Source organism: Melanostigma gelatinosum (genome assembly GCF_949748355.1).
Source record: "Melanostigma gelatinosum genome assembly, chromosome: 9".
NCBI lineage: Eukaryota > Metazoa > Chordata > Actinopteri > Perciformes > Zoarcidae > Melanostigma > Melanostigma gelatinosum.
Genome location: NC_136642.1, coordinates 629,015 through 641,696, shown reverse-complemented (window position 1 = coordinate 641,696; position 12,682 = coordinate 629,015). Strand labels below are relative to the sequence as shown.

Here is a 12,682-nt window from a genome sequence, read left to right as displayed (position 1 = left end):
TGACTGTGTTGTAACCTTTACCTGTGTGATGGTGTCAGACTGAAGGTGGAGCAGCCTCAGGACGTGGTCACAGGAAATCCCACCGTCATCAAGATGTTGGTGAACTTTTACCGTCACGCTCGCGGTCAGAACGCCCTGCGGGAGTGTCTGGGTCCGGCTCTGCAGGACGTCCTGCTGGACAGGACTCTCAGCATCAGGACCGACCCGGTGGACGTCTACAAGACCTGGATCAACCAGACGGAGACCCAGACCGGACACAAGAGGTCTGAACAGACACTGATTCACCTGCAGGGCTGTAGATGTCTGTGGACATCTGTCTTTGTGACCAGTGCATCTTTCTTTACCTGACTCCCCCTGCAGCTCTCTGCCGTACGAGGTTTCACCTGCAGACGCTCTGAGTCACCCTGAAGTCCAGAGACGCATCGCCATCGCCATCATCAACCTCAAGAACCTGACAGACCGAGTTTTCAAAGCCATCACCTCCAACCTCTACAAACTACCGTAGGTCTCCGGAAACTGCCGGAGGCCTCCGGACTTTATTTACTCCGCCCTTTACCTCCACAGACATCACATTGATGTTGTGTGTTTTGTGTTTGTTGTAGTTATGGATTACGTTACGCAGCGAAGGTTCTCAGAGACGCTCTGAAGGCAAAGTTCCCTGAAGCCAGCGAGGACGAACTCTACAAGGTAGGCTCCAGGAATTAGACAGAGCCTCAACCAGTACCAGCCCCATAATCCACCACCAGTGTCAGAGTTGTCTCACTGCCTCCTGTCCCTCAGATCGTTGGTAACCTGGTCTACTATCGCTACATGAACCCGGCCATCGTGGCCCCGGACGGTTTTGACGTGGTGGACCGGTCCGCCGGCTCGTCCCTGCAGCCGGAGCAGCGGCACATCCTGGGCTCCGTCGCCCGGATGCTGCAGCACGCCGCCGCCAACAAACACTTCCACGGAGACGGGTACCACGTCAGAGCCCTGAACCAGTACATCAGCCAGACCCACTACAAGTTCAGGTCAGAGTCCTGACACGACTTTTGAGCTCTGGATTCAGAACAAGCACACAAGACTTTATTTACTATTTCCTTCTTGACAGGAAGTTCCTGTTGTGCGTTTGTGACGTTCCTGAACCAGAAGACAGATTCAACATGGACGAATACTCGGAGCTGCTCATCGTCAACAAACCCGTCGTCTACATCTCCGTCAGCGAGCTGCTCAACACTCACCAGGTCTGTATGGAGTCTAGACCTGGACCTGTACCTGAGTCTAGACCTGGACCGTACCGGGAACACCACGTCTGCATCTTCATTCTGTGTGTTTGTGTGTTTAGTTGTTGTTGGAGCAGCAGGAGGTTTTGTGTCCGGACCCTTCAGACTCTCTCAGACTGCTGCTGAAGGACCTCGGATCAGTTCCCACCCTGCAGGACCTCATTGGTACTGCAGCTAATACTACTTGTACTACTTGATCCTGTTCGTACCAGTGTGACTCCACATTTTAATTTGTGCATAAAAACCTGAGTGGACACCAGAACCAGGATCTGACGTCTGTGCTTTCTGCTCTTCAGGGGAGTCTTCATCAGCAGATCCAGGATCAGAGTCCAGTCTGTGTCAGAGCAGCAAGATGGAGGTTTCTCTGACTCTCACCAACAAGTTTGACATCTTCAACGAGTCCAACGACAAACCAGACGCCAGAGGACTGCTGCTCAGGTGACTTAACATGTTAGCTTCACTTGCTCAGCTAGCTTAGCATGTTAGCCTGTTAGCTTCACCTGCTCATGAATCACACTAAATAGTTTTTCTTTTGTTGTTTTTTCAGCACAAAGCAGCTGATCATTGATGTCATCAGGACTCAGTCAGGTGACTCTCTGAGTGACATCCTGAGAGCATCTGTGTCACGTGACCAGGTACGCACACACACACACACACACACACAGAGCCCCCACACACACACACAGGTGAACCTCAGTCTCTGCTCCTCACAGGAGGCGTGTCACGATTGGCTGGTCCAGCAGCGAAATCAGCGAGACGCTCGCACACCTGAGAAGATGAAGAGGAACCAGTCGCTGGTCGCAAACAGCAACCTGAGTTTAGAGGAGAAGAAGAGGAAGATCCTGAGGTGTCTTCGTCGTCTGGAGGGTCTGGGAGTCCTGAGACCACCTCAGACCGAGAACCAGATCCTGCAGATGATCGCAAAGGTGACCGAGCAAACGCACACACGCGGGAAGTTCAGGTCTTTGTGAGCTAAACTTCCTGTCGGGTCACAGTTAAAGGTGCAGTAACGTGAAATACTCACTCATGAGCTTTAAGTCGTAATGTGGAAACTCACCATTTCATTTCTTTCCGTCGTGGACCAAAATATTAGCAAATGAATAATGATGATGATGATGATGATGATGATGATGATGTAATACTCCCACCACCACCAGGACATCCGTCAGCAGCGAGTGCACCGTCAGCGTCGGGGGGCGGAGCTACAGAAGCTCCGTCAGACTCTCAGCAGCCTGCAGGCAAAGAGCAGCTTCCACAGCCAGCAGGTGGACTACTACAGACATTACATCACTTCCTGTCTGGACAACCTGACCGCCAACAGGTGCACTCACACACACTATTAGTGTTGTTGTTATTCTGGTTTAAACATGACGTCAGTATCAGCCAGCTGAGTATTGTGACGTAGACAGACGGGTGGAGGGTGAGAGGTCGTGCTGGGCGTACACCGCTCTGTCTGTCTCCAACAGGAAGCAGAATATACTGTTCACTGCTAACAGCGCTACAGTCAGAGCTAGTTATGGTGAGTGTGTTGAGAGCTTCATAACAACAATTAATAACCCGCAACTAACGCAACATTAAAGAAGAGGACAGAGCGACGCAGGAGGAACACAGAGAACCGGAGAGGGGGGGGGAGGGGAGGTCAAAGGTGAATGTTGTGATTGGTTATGTGTTGCAGTAAATCGACCAATAAGGGGAAGAAGAAGCTTCCTGCTCTGAGCTACAGCGCCACCCGACTGCAGGAGAAGGGAGTTCTGTTAGAGATCCAGGACCTACCAGCTACACAGTGAGACACACAACTACACACACAGCTACACACACAGCTACACACAGCTACACACACAGCTACACACACAGCTACACAGTGAGACACACAACTACACACACAGCTACACACACAGCTACACACACAGCTACACACACAGCTACACACACAGCTACACACACACAGCTACACAGTGAGACACACAACTACACACACAGCTACACAGTGAGACACACAGCTACACACAGCTACACACACAGCTACACACACAGCTACACACACAGCTACACACACAGCTACACAGTGAGACACACAGCTACACACAGCTACACACACAGCTACACACACAGCTACACACACAGCTACACACAGCTACACAGTGAGACACACAACTACACACAGCTACACACAGCTACACACACAGCTACACACAGCTACACACACAGCTACACACACAGCTACACACACAGCTACACACACAGCTACACACACAACTACACACACAGCTACACACACAGCTACACACACCGCTACACACACCGCTACACACACCGCTACACACACAGCTACACACACAGCTACACAGTGAGACACACAGCTACACACAGCTACACACAGCTACACACACAGCTACACACACCGCTACACACACCGCTACACACACCGCTACACACACCGCTACACACACCGCTACACACACAGCTACACACACAGCTACACACACCGCTACACACACCGCTACACACACAGCTACACACACAGCTACACACACCGCTACACACACCGCTACACACACCGCTACACACACAGCTACACACACAGCTACACACACAGCTACACACAGCTACACACAACTACACACAGCTACACACAGCTACACACAGCTACACACAGCTACACACAGCTACACACAGCTACACACACCGCTACACACACAGCTACACACACCGCTACACACACCGCTACACACACCGCTACACACACCGCTACACACACCGCTACACACACCGCTACACACACCGCTACACACACCGCTACACACACAGCTACACACACAGCTACACACAGCTACACACAACTACACACAGCTACACACAGCTACACACACAGCTACACACACAGCTACACACAGCTACACACAACTACACACAGCTACACACACAGCTACACACAGCTACACACACACAGCTACACACACAGCTACACACACAACTACACACACAACTACACACAGCTACACACACAGCTACACACACAGCTACACACACAGCTACACACAGCTACACACACAGCTACACACACAGCTACACACACAGCTACACACACAGCTACACACACAGCTACACACCGCTACACACACCGCTACACACACAGCTACACACACAGCTACACACACAGCTACACACACAGCTACACAGTGAGACACACAACTACACACACAGCTACACACACAACTACACACACAGCTACACACACAGCTACACACACAGCTACACACACAGCTACACACACCGCTACACACACAGCTACACACACCGCTACACACACAGCTACACACACAGCTACACACACAGCTACACACACCGCTACACACACAGCTACACACACCGCTACACACACAGCTACACACACAGCTACACACACCGCTACACACACAGCTACACACACAGCTACACACACAGCTACACACACAGCTACACACACAGCTACACCGCTACACACACAGCTACACACACAGCTACACACACAGCTACACACACAGCTACACACACAGCTACACACACAGCTACACACACAGCTACACACACAACTACACACACAGCTACACACACAGCTACACACACAGCTACACACACAACTACACACACAGCTACACACACAACTACACACACAGCTACACACACAACTACACAGCTACACACACAGCTACACAGTGAGACGCACAACTACACACACAGCTACACACACAGCTACACACACAACTACACACACAGCTACACACACAACTACACAGCTACACACACAGCTACACACACAGCTACACAGTGAGACGCACAACTACACACACAGCTACACACACAGCTACACACACAACTACACACACAGCTACACGCACAGCTACACACACAGTGAGACGCACAGCTACACACACAGCTACACACACAGCTACACACACAGCTACACGCACAGCTACACGCACAGCTACACGCACAGCTACACACACAGTGAGACGCACAGCTACACACACAGTGAGACGCACAGCTACACACACAGCTACACACACAGCTACACACACAGCTACACACACAGCTACACCGCTACACACACAGCTACACACACAGCTACACACACCGCTACACACACAGCTACACACACAGCTACACATGTTCTCTCATGAAGTGAACCGATCTGATCTTCCAGGTTTAAGAACGTGGTCTTTGACATCGTTCCTGGACCTGAGAGAGGAAGCTTCAACGTCAAGACTCGATTCCTCGGAGTCGAAATGGAAGAGTTCCTCCTTAAATACCAGGTAATAAAGCAGACCAACTACTGAGCTAAAGCAGACCAACTACTGAGCTAAAGCAGACCAACTACTGAGCTAAAGCAGACCAACTACTGAGCTAAAGCAGACCAACTACTGAGCTAAAGCAGACCAACTACTGAGCTAAAGCAGACCAACTACTGAGCTAAAGCAGACCAACTACTGAGCTAAAGCAGGCCAACTACTGAGCTAAAGCAGACCAACTACTGAGCTAAAGCAGACCAACTACTGAGCTAAAGCAGACCAACTACTGTGCTAAAGCAGACCAACTACTGAGCTAAAGCAGACCAACTACTGAGCTAAAGCAGACCAACTACTGAGCTAAAGCAGACCAACTACTGAGCTAAAGCAGACCAACTACTGAGCTAAAGCAGACCAACTACTGAGCTAAAGCAGACCAACTACTGAGCTAAAGCAGACCAACTACTGTGCTAAAGCAGACCAACTACTGTGCTAAAGCAGACCAACTACTGTGCTAAAGCAGGCCAACTACTGAGCTAAAGCAGGCCAACTACTGAGCTAAAGCAGGCCGAGTACTGAGCTAAAGCAGGCCAACTACTGAGCTAAAGCAGGCCAACTACTGTGCTAAAGCAGACCAACTACTGTGCTAAAGCAGACCAACTACTGTGCTAAAGCAGACCAACTACTGTGCTAAAGCAGGCCAACTACTGAGCTAAAGCAGGCCAACTACTGAGCTAAAGCAGACCAACTACTGAGCTAAAGCAGGCCAACTACTGAGCTAAAGCAGGCCAACTACTGAGCTAAAGCAGGCCAACTACTGTGCTAAAGCAGACCAACTACTGTGCTAAAGCAGACCAACTACTGTGCTAAAGCAGACCAACTACTGTGCTAAAGCAGACCAACTACTGTGCTAAAGCAGACCAACTACTGTGCTAAAGCAGACCAACTACTGTGCTAAAGCAGACCAACTACTGTGCTAAAGCAGACCAACTACTGTGCTAAAGCAGACCAACTACTGAGCTAAAGCAGGCCAACTACTGAGCTAAAGCAGACCAACTACTGTGCTAAAGCAGACCAACTACTGTGCTAAAGCAGACCAACTACTGAGCTAAAGCAGGCCAACTACTGAGCTAAAGCAGACCAACTACTGTGCTAAAGCAGACCAACTACTGTGCTAAAGCAGACCAACTACTGAGCTAAAGCAGACCAACTACTGTGCTAAAGCAGGCCAACTACTGAGCTAAAGCAGGCCAACTACTGAGCTAAAGCAGGCCAACTACTGAGCTAAAGCAGACCAACTACTGAGCTAAAGCAGGCCAACTACTGAGCTAAAGCAGGCCAACTACTGAGCTAAAGCAGGCCAACTACTGAGCTAAAGCAGGCCAACTACTGAGCTAAAGCAGGCAGAGTACTGAGCTAAAGCAGGCCGAGTACTGAGCTAAAGCAGACCAACTACTGAGCTAAAGCAGGCCAACTACTGAGCTAAAGCAGGCCAACTACTGAGCTAAAGCAGGCCAACTACTGAGCTAAAGCAGGCCAACTACTGAGCTAAAGCAGGCCAACTACTGAGCTAAAGCAGGCCGACTACTGAGCTAAAGCAGGCCGACTACTGAGCTAAAGCAGGCCGACTACTGAGCTAAAGCAGGCCGACTACTGAGCTAAAGCAGACCGACTACTGAGCTAAAGCAGGCCGACTACTGAGCTAAAGCAGGCCGACTACTGAGCTAAAGCAGGCCAACTACTGAGCTAAAGCAGGCCGACTACTGAGCTAAAGCAGGCCAACTACTGAGCTAAAGCAGGCCAACTACTGAGCTAAAGCAGGCCAACTACTGAGCTAAAGCAGGCCAACTACTGAGCTAAAGCAGACCAACTACTGAGCTAAAGCAGGCCAACTACTGAGCTAAAGCAGGCCAACTACTGAGCTAAAGCAGGCCAACTACTGAGCTAAAGCAGACCAACTACTGAGCTAAAGCAGACCAACTACTGAGCTAAAGCAGGCCAACTACTGAGCTAAAGCAGGCCAACTACTGAGCTAAAGCAGGCCAACTACTGAGCTAAAGCAGGCCAACTACTGAGCTAAAGCAGGCCAACTACTGAGCTAAAGCAGGCCAACTACTGAGCTAAAGCAGGCCAACTACTGAGCTAAAGCAGGCCAACTACTGAGCTAAAGCAGACCAACTACTGAGCTAAAGCAGACCAACTACTGAGCTAAAGCAGGCCAACTACTGAGCTAAAGCAGGCCAACTACTGAGCTAAAGCAGACCAACTACTGAGCTAAAGCAGACCAACTACTGTGCTAAAGCAGACCAACTACTGAGCTAAAGCAGGCCAACTACTGTGGTAAAGCAGACCAACTACTGAGCTAAAGCAGGCCAACTACTGAGCTAAAGCAGGCCAACTACTGAGCTAAAGCAGGCCAACTACTGAGCTAAAGCAGGCCAACTACTGAGCTAAAGCAGACCAACTACTGAGCTAAAGCAGACCAACTACTGTGCTAAAGCAGACCAACTACTGAGCTAAAGCAGACCAACTACTGAGCTAAAGCAGACCAACTACTGAGCTAAAGCAGACCAACTACTGAGCTAAAGCAGGCCAACTACTGAGCTAAAGCAGGCCAACTACTGAGCTAAAGCAGACCAACTACTGAGCTAAAGCAGACCAACTACTGTGCTAAAGCAGACCAACTACTGTGGTAAAGCAGACCAACTACTGAGCTAAAGCAGACCAACTACTGAGCTAAAGCAGACCAACTACTGAGCTAAAGCAGGCCAACTACTGAGCTAAAGCAGGCCAACTACTGAGCTAAAGCAGGCCAACTACTGAGCTAAAGCAGGCCAACTACTGAGCTAAAGCAGGCCAACTACTGAGCTAAATCAGGCCAACTACTGAGCTAAAGCAGGCCAACTACTGAGCTAAAGCAGACCAACTACTGAGCTAAAGCAGGCCAACTACTGAGCTAAAGCAGACCAACTACTGAGCTAAAGCAGACCAACTACTGAGCTAAAGCAGACCAACTACTGTGCTAAAGCAGGCCAACTACTGAGCTAAAGCAGGCCAACTACTGTGGTAAAGCAGACCAACTACTGAGCTAAAGCAGGCCAACTACTGAGCTAAAGCAGGCCAACTACTGAGCTAAAGCAGGCCAACTACTGAGCTAAAGCAGGCCAACTACTGAGCTAAAGCAGGCCAACTACTGAGCTAAAGCAGGCCAACTACTGAGCTAAAGCAGGCCAACTACTGAGCTAAAGCAGACCAACTACTGAGCTAAAGCAGGCCAACTACTGTGCTAAAGCAGACCAACTACTGTGCTAAAGCAGGCCAACTACTGTGGTAAAGCAGACCAACTACTGAGCTAAAGCAGGCCAACTACTGAGCTAAAGCAGGCCAACTACTGAGCTAAAGCAGGCCAACTACTGAGCTAAAGCAGGCCAACTACTGAGCTAAAGCAGGCCAACTACTGAGCTAAAGCAGGCCAACTACTGAGCTAAAGCAGACCAACTACTGAGCTAAAGCAGACCAACTACTGAGCTAAAGCAGACCAACTACTGAGCTAAAGCAGGCCAACTACTGAGCTAAAGCAGGCCAACTACTGAGCTAAAGCAGGCCAACTACTGAGCTAAAGCAGACCAACTACTGAGCTAAAGCAGACCAACTACTGAGCTAAAGCAGACCAACTACTGAGCTAAAGCAGGCCAACTACTGAGCTAAAGCAGGCCAACTACTGTGGTAAAGCAGACCAACTACTGAGCTAAAGCAGACCAACTACTGAGCTAAAGCAGGCCAACTACTGAGCTAAAGCAGGCCGACTACTGAGCTAAAGCAGGCCGACTACTGAGCTAAAGCAGGCCGACTACTGAGCTAAAGCAGGCCGACTACTGAGCTAAAGCAGGCCGACTACTGAGCTAAAGCAGACCGACTACTGAGCTAAAGCAGGCCGACTACTGAGCTAAAGCAGGCCGACTACTGAGCTAAAGCAGGCCGACTACTGAGCTAAAGCAGGCCAACTACTGAGCTAAAGCAGGCCAACTACTGAGCTAAAGCAGGCCAACTACTGAGCTAAAGCAGGCCAACTACTGAGCTAAAGCAGGCCAACTACTGAGCTAAAGCAGGCCAACTACTGAGCTAAAGCAGACCAACTACTGAGCTAAAGCAGGCCAACTACTGAGCTAAAGCAGGCCAACTACTGAGCTAAAGCAGGCCAACTACTGAGCTAAAGCAGACCAACTACTGAGCTAAAGCAGACCAACTACTGAGCTAAAGCAGGCCAACTACTGAGCTAAAGCAGGCCAACTACTGAGCTAAAGCAGGCCAACTACTGAGCTAAAGCAGGCCAACTACTGAGCTAAAGCAGGCCAACTACTGAGCTAAAGCAGGCCAACTACTGAGCTAAAGCAGGCCAACTACTGAGCTAAAGCAGGCCAACTACTGAGCTAAAGCAGACCAACTACTGAGCTAAAGCAGACCAACTACTGAGCTAAAGCAGGCCAACTACTGAGCTAAAGCAGACCAACTACTGAGCTAAAGCAGACCAACTACTGTGCTAAAGCAGACCAACTACTGAGCTAAAGCAGGCCAACTACTGTGGTAAAGCAGACCAACTACTGAGCTAAAGCAGGCCAACTACTGAGCTAAAGCAGGCCAACTACTGAGCTAAAGCAGGCCAACTACTGAGCTAAAGCAGGCCAACTACTGAGCTAAAGCAGACCAACTACTGAGCTAAAGCAGACCAACTACTGTGCTAAAGCAGACCAACTACTGAGCTAAAGCAGACCAACTACTGAGCTAAAGCAGACCAACTACTGAGCTAAAGCAGACCAACTACTGAGCTAAAGCAGGCCAACTACTGAGCTAAAGCAGGCCAACTACTGAGCTAAAGCAGACCAACTACTGAGCTAAAGCAGACCAACTACTGTGCTAAAGCAGACCAACTACTGTGGTAAAGCAGACCAACTACTGAGCTAAAGCAGACCAACTACTGAGCTAAAGCAGACCAACTACTGAGCTAAAGCAGGCCAACTACTGAGCTAAAGCAGGCCAACTACTGAGCTAAAGCAGGCCAACTACTGAGCTAAAGCAGGCCAACTACTGAGCTAAAGCAGGCCAACTACTGAGCTAAAGCAGGCCAACTACTGAGCTAAATCAGGCCAACTACTGAGCTAAAGCAGGCCAACTACTGAGCTAAAGCAGACCAACTACTGAGCTAAAGCAGGCCAACTACTGAGCTAAAGCAGACCAACTACTGAGCTAAAGCAGACCAACTACTGAGCTAAAGCAGACCAACTACTGTGCTAAAGCAGACCAACTACTGAGCTAAAGCAGGCCAACTACTGTGGTAAAGCAGACCAACTACTGAGCTAAAGCAGGCCAACTACTGAGCTAAAGCAGGCCAACTACTGAGCTAAAGCAGGCCAACTACTGAGCTAAAGCAGGCCAACTACTGAGCTAAAGCAGGCCAACTACTGAGCTAAAGCAGGCCAACTACTGAGCTAAAGCAGGCCAACTACTGAGCTAAAGCAGACCAACTACTGAGCTAAAGCAGGCCAACTACTGTGCTAAAGCAGACCAACTACTGTGCTAAAGCAGGCCAACTACTGTGGTAAAGCAGACCAACTACTGAGCTAAAGCAGGCCAACTACTGAGCTAAAGCAGGCCAACTACTGAGCTAAAGCAGGCCAACTACTGAGCTAAAGCAGGCCAACTACTGAGCTAAAGCAGGCCAACTACTGAGCTAAAGCAGGCCAACTACTGAGCTAAAGCAGACCAACTACTGAGCTAAAGCAGACCAACTACTGAGCTAACGCAGACCAACTACTGAGCTAAAGCAGGCCAACTACTGAGCTAAAGCAGGCCAACTACTGAGCTAAAGCAGGCCAACTACTGAGCTAAAGCAGACCAACTACTGAGCTAAAGCAGACCAACTACTGAGCTAAAGCAGACCAACTACTGAGCTAAAGCAGACCAACTACTGAGCTAAAGCAGGCCAACTACTGAGCTAAAGCAGGCCAACTACTGTGGTAAAGCAGACCAACTACTGAGCTAAAGCAGACCAACTACTGAGCTAAAGCAGGCCAACTACTGAGCTAAAGCAGGCCAACTACTGAGCTAAAGCAGGCCAACTACTGAGCTAAAGCAGACCAACTACTGTGCTAAAGCAGACCAACTACTGAGCTAAAGCAGGCCAACTACTGTGGTAAAGCAGACCAACTACTGAGCTAAAGCAGACCAACTACTGAGCTGTGTGTGTGTGTGTGTGTTACAGGACCTGCTACAGCTGCAGTATGAAGGTGTGGCGGTGATGAAGATGTTCGACAAGGCGAAGGTCAACGTTAACCTGCTCATCTTCCTTCTCAACAAGAAGTTCTTCAAGAAATGAACCAAGTGATTCACTGTACACTCCGATCTCTCTTTGTGTGTTCATTTATATATTATATGTGTTATGTTTTAATACATAGAACAGAGTGAAGCATCTTCTATCACTCCTATCTGTCTATATCTCACTAAAGTTTACAGAGTGAGGCATCGTGTTTTTTATAATCTCTTCACTCATCAGTCAAATAAGCTTTATATTGACATAAATGTCATTACATTATTACCAAAGCTCAGTTACATATTACCTTACTGTAGCAATAAAGTACAACATGTTTATGCTCCTAACCACTCCTCCTGATCAACAGCTGATGACTGATCAACAGCTGATGACTGATCGACGACTAAATATTTTCTGTCACTTTGTTTTATTTGAACGTGTTTGGGTTTTACTTGTCTAAACAGTTTTGTCTTCATTAAACATCTGAACGTCTTCAGCTGTTTCTGACTGGAATCAATTTGTTCGTTGATTAGCTCATTGAGATCAGTATGAAGATGATGTCGTTCTGCTGGTTTAGTCAGACAACCTCCTGTTTAAGTGAAGTCAGTGCTTCAAGTGTTGAAGCTGCATTCTCTCTAGTGTCCACCAGGGGGCGACTCCTCTGGTTGTATAGAAGTCTATAGAAAATGACTCTACTTCTCTCTTGATTTATTACCTCAGTAAACATTGTAAACATGAGTTTATGTCTCAATCTCTAGTTTCAAGTCTTCTTCAATACAGCATGATGTTCATTTAGTACATTATGGTCCATTTAGAGTCACACAGACCATAAAGCAGGGGATGCT

General features: G+C 48.8%; 1 protein-coding gene across 3 annotated transcripts in view; it reads left to right on the top strand.

Moving 5' to 3' along the window:
* Positions 1 to 12,319, top strand: part of iqgap3 (IQ motif containing GTPase activating protein 3) — a 29,816-nt gene extending 17,497 nt beyond the window's left edge. For all 3 annotated transcript variants that reach the window (XM_079275814.1, XM_079275812.1, XM_079275813.1), the window contains exons 25-37: positions 39 to 263; positions 361 to 501; positions 603 to 687; positions 781 to 1,013; positions 1,094 to 1,226; positions 1,328 to 1,430; positions 1,562 to 1,703; positions 1,813 to 1,900; positions 1,979 to 2,191; positions 2,423 to 2,586; positions 2,941 to 3,048; positions 5,449 to 5,557; positions 11,790 to 12,319. In XM_079275814.1, the coding sequence (XP_079131940.1) occupies positions 39 to 263; positions 361 to 501; positions 603 to 687; positions 781 to 1,013; positions 1,094 to 1,226; positions 1,328 to 1,430; positions 1,562 to 1,703; positions 1,813 to 1,900; positions 1,979 to 2,191; positions 2,423 to 2,586; positions 2,941 to 3,048; positions 5,449 to 5,557; positions 11,790 to 11,903 (1,858 nt within the window). In that variant the 3' untranslated portion in view covers positions 11,904 to 12,319. The remainder of the gene's footprint in view (positions 1 to 38; positions 264 to 360; positions 502 to 602; positions 688 to 780; positions 1,014 to 1,093; positions 1,227 to 1,327; positions 1,431 to 1,561; positions 1,704 to 1,812; positions 1,901 to 1,978; positions 2,192 to 2,422; positions 2,587 to 2,940; positions 3,049 to 5,448; positions 5,558 to 11,789) is intronic.
* Positions 12,320 to 12,682: the final 363 nt, after the last annotated feature.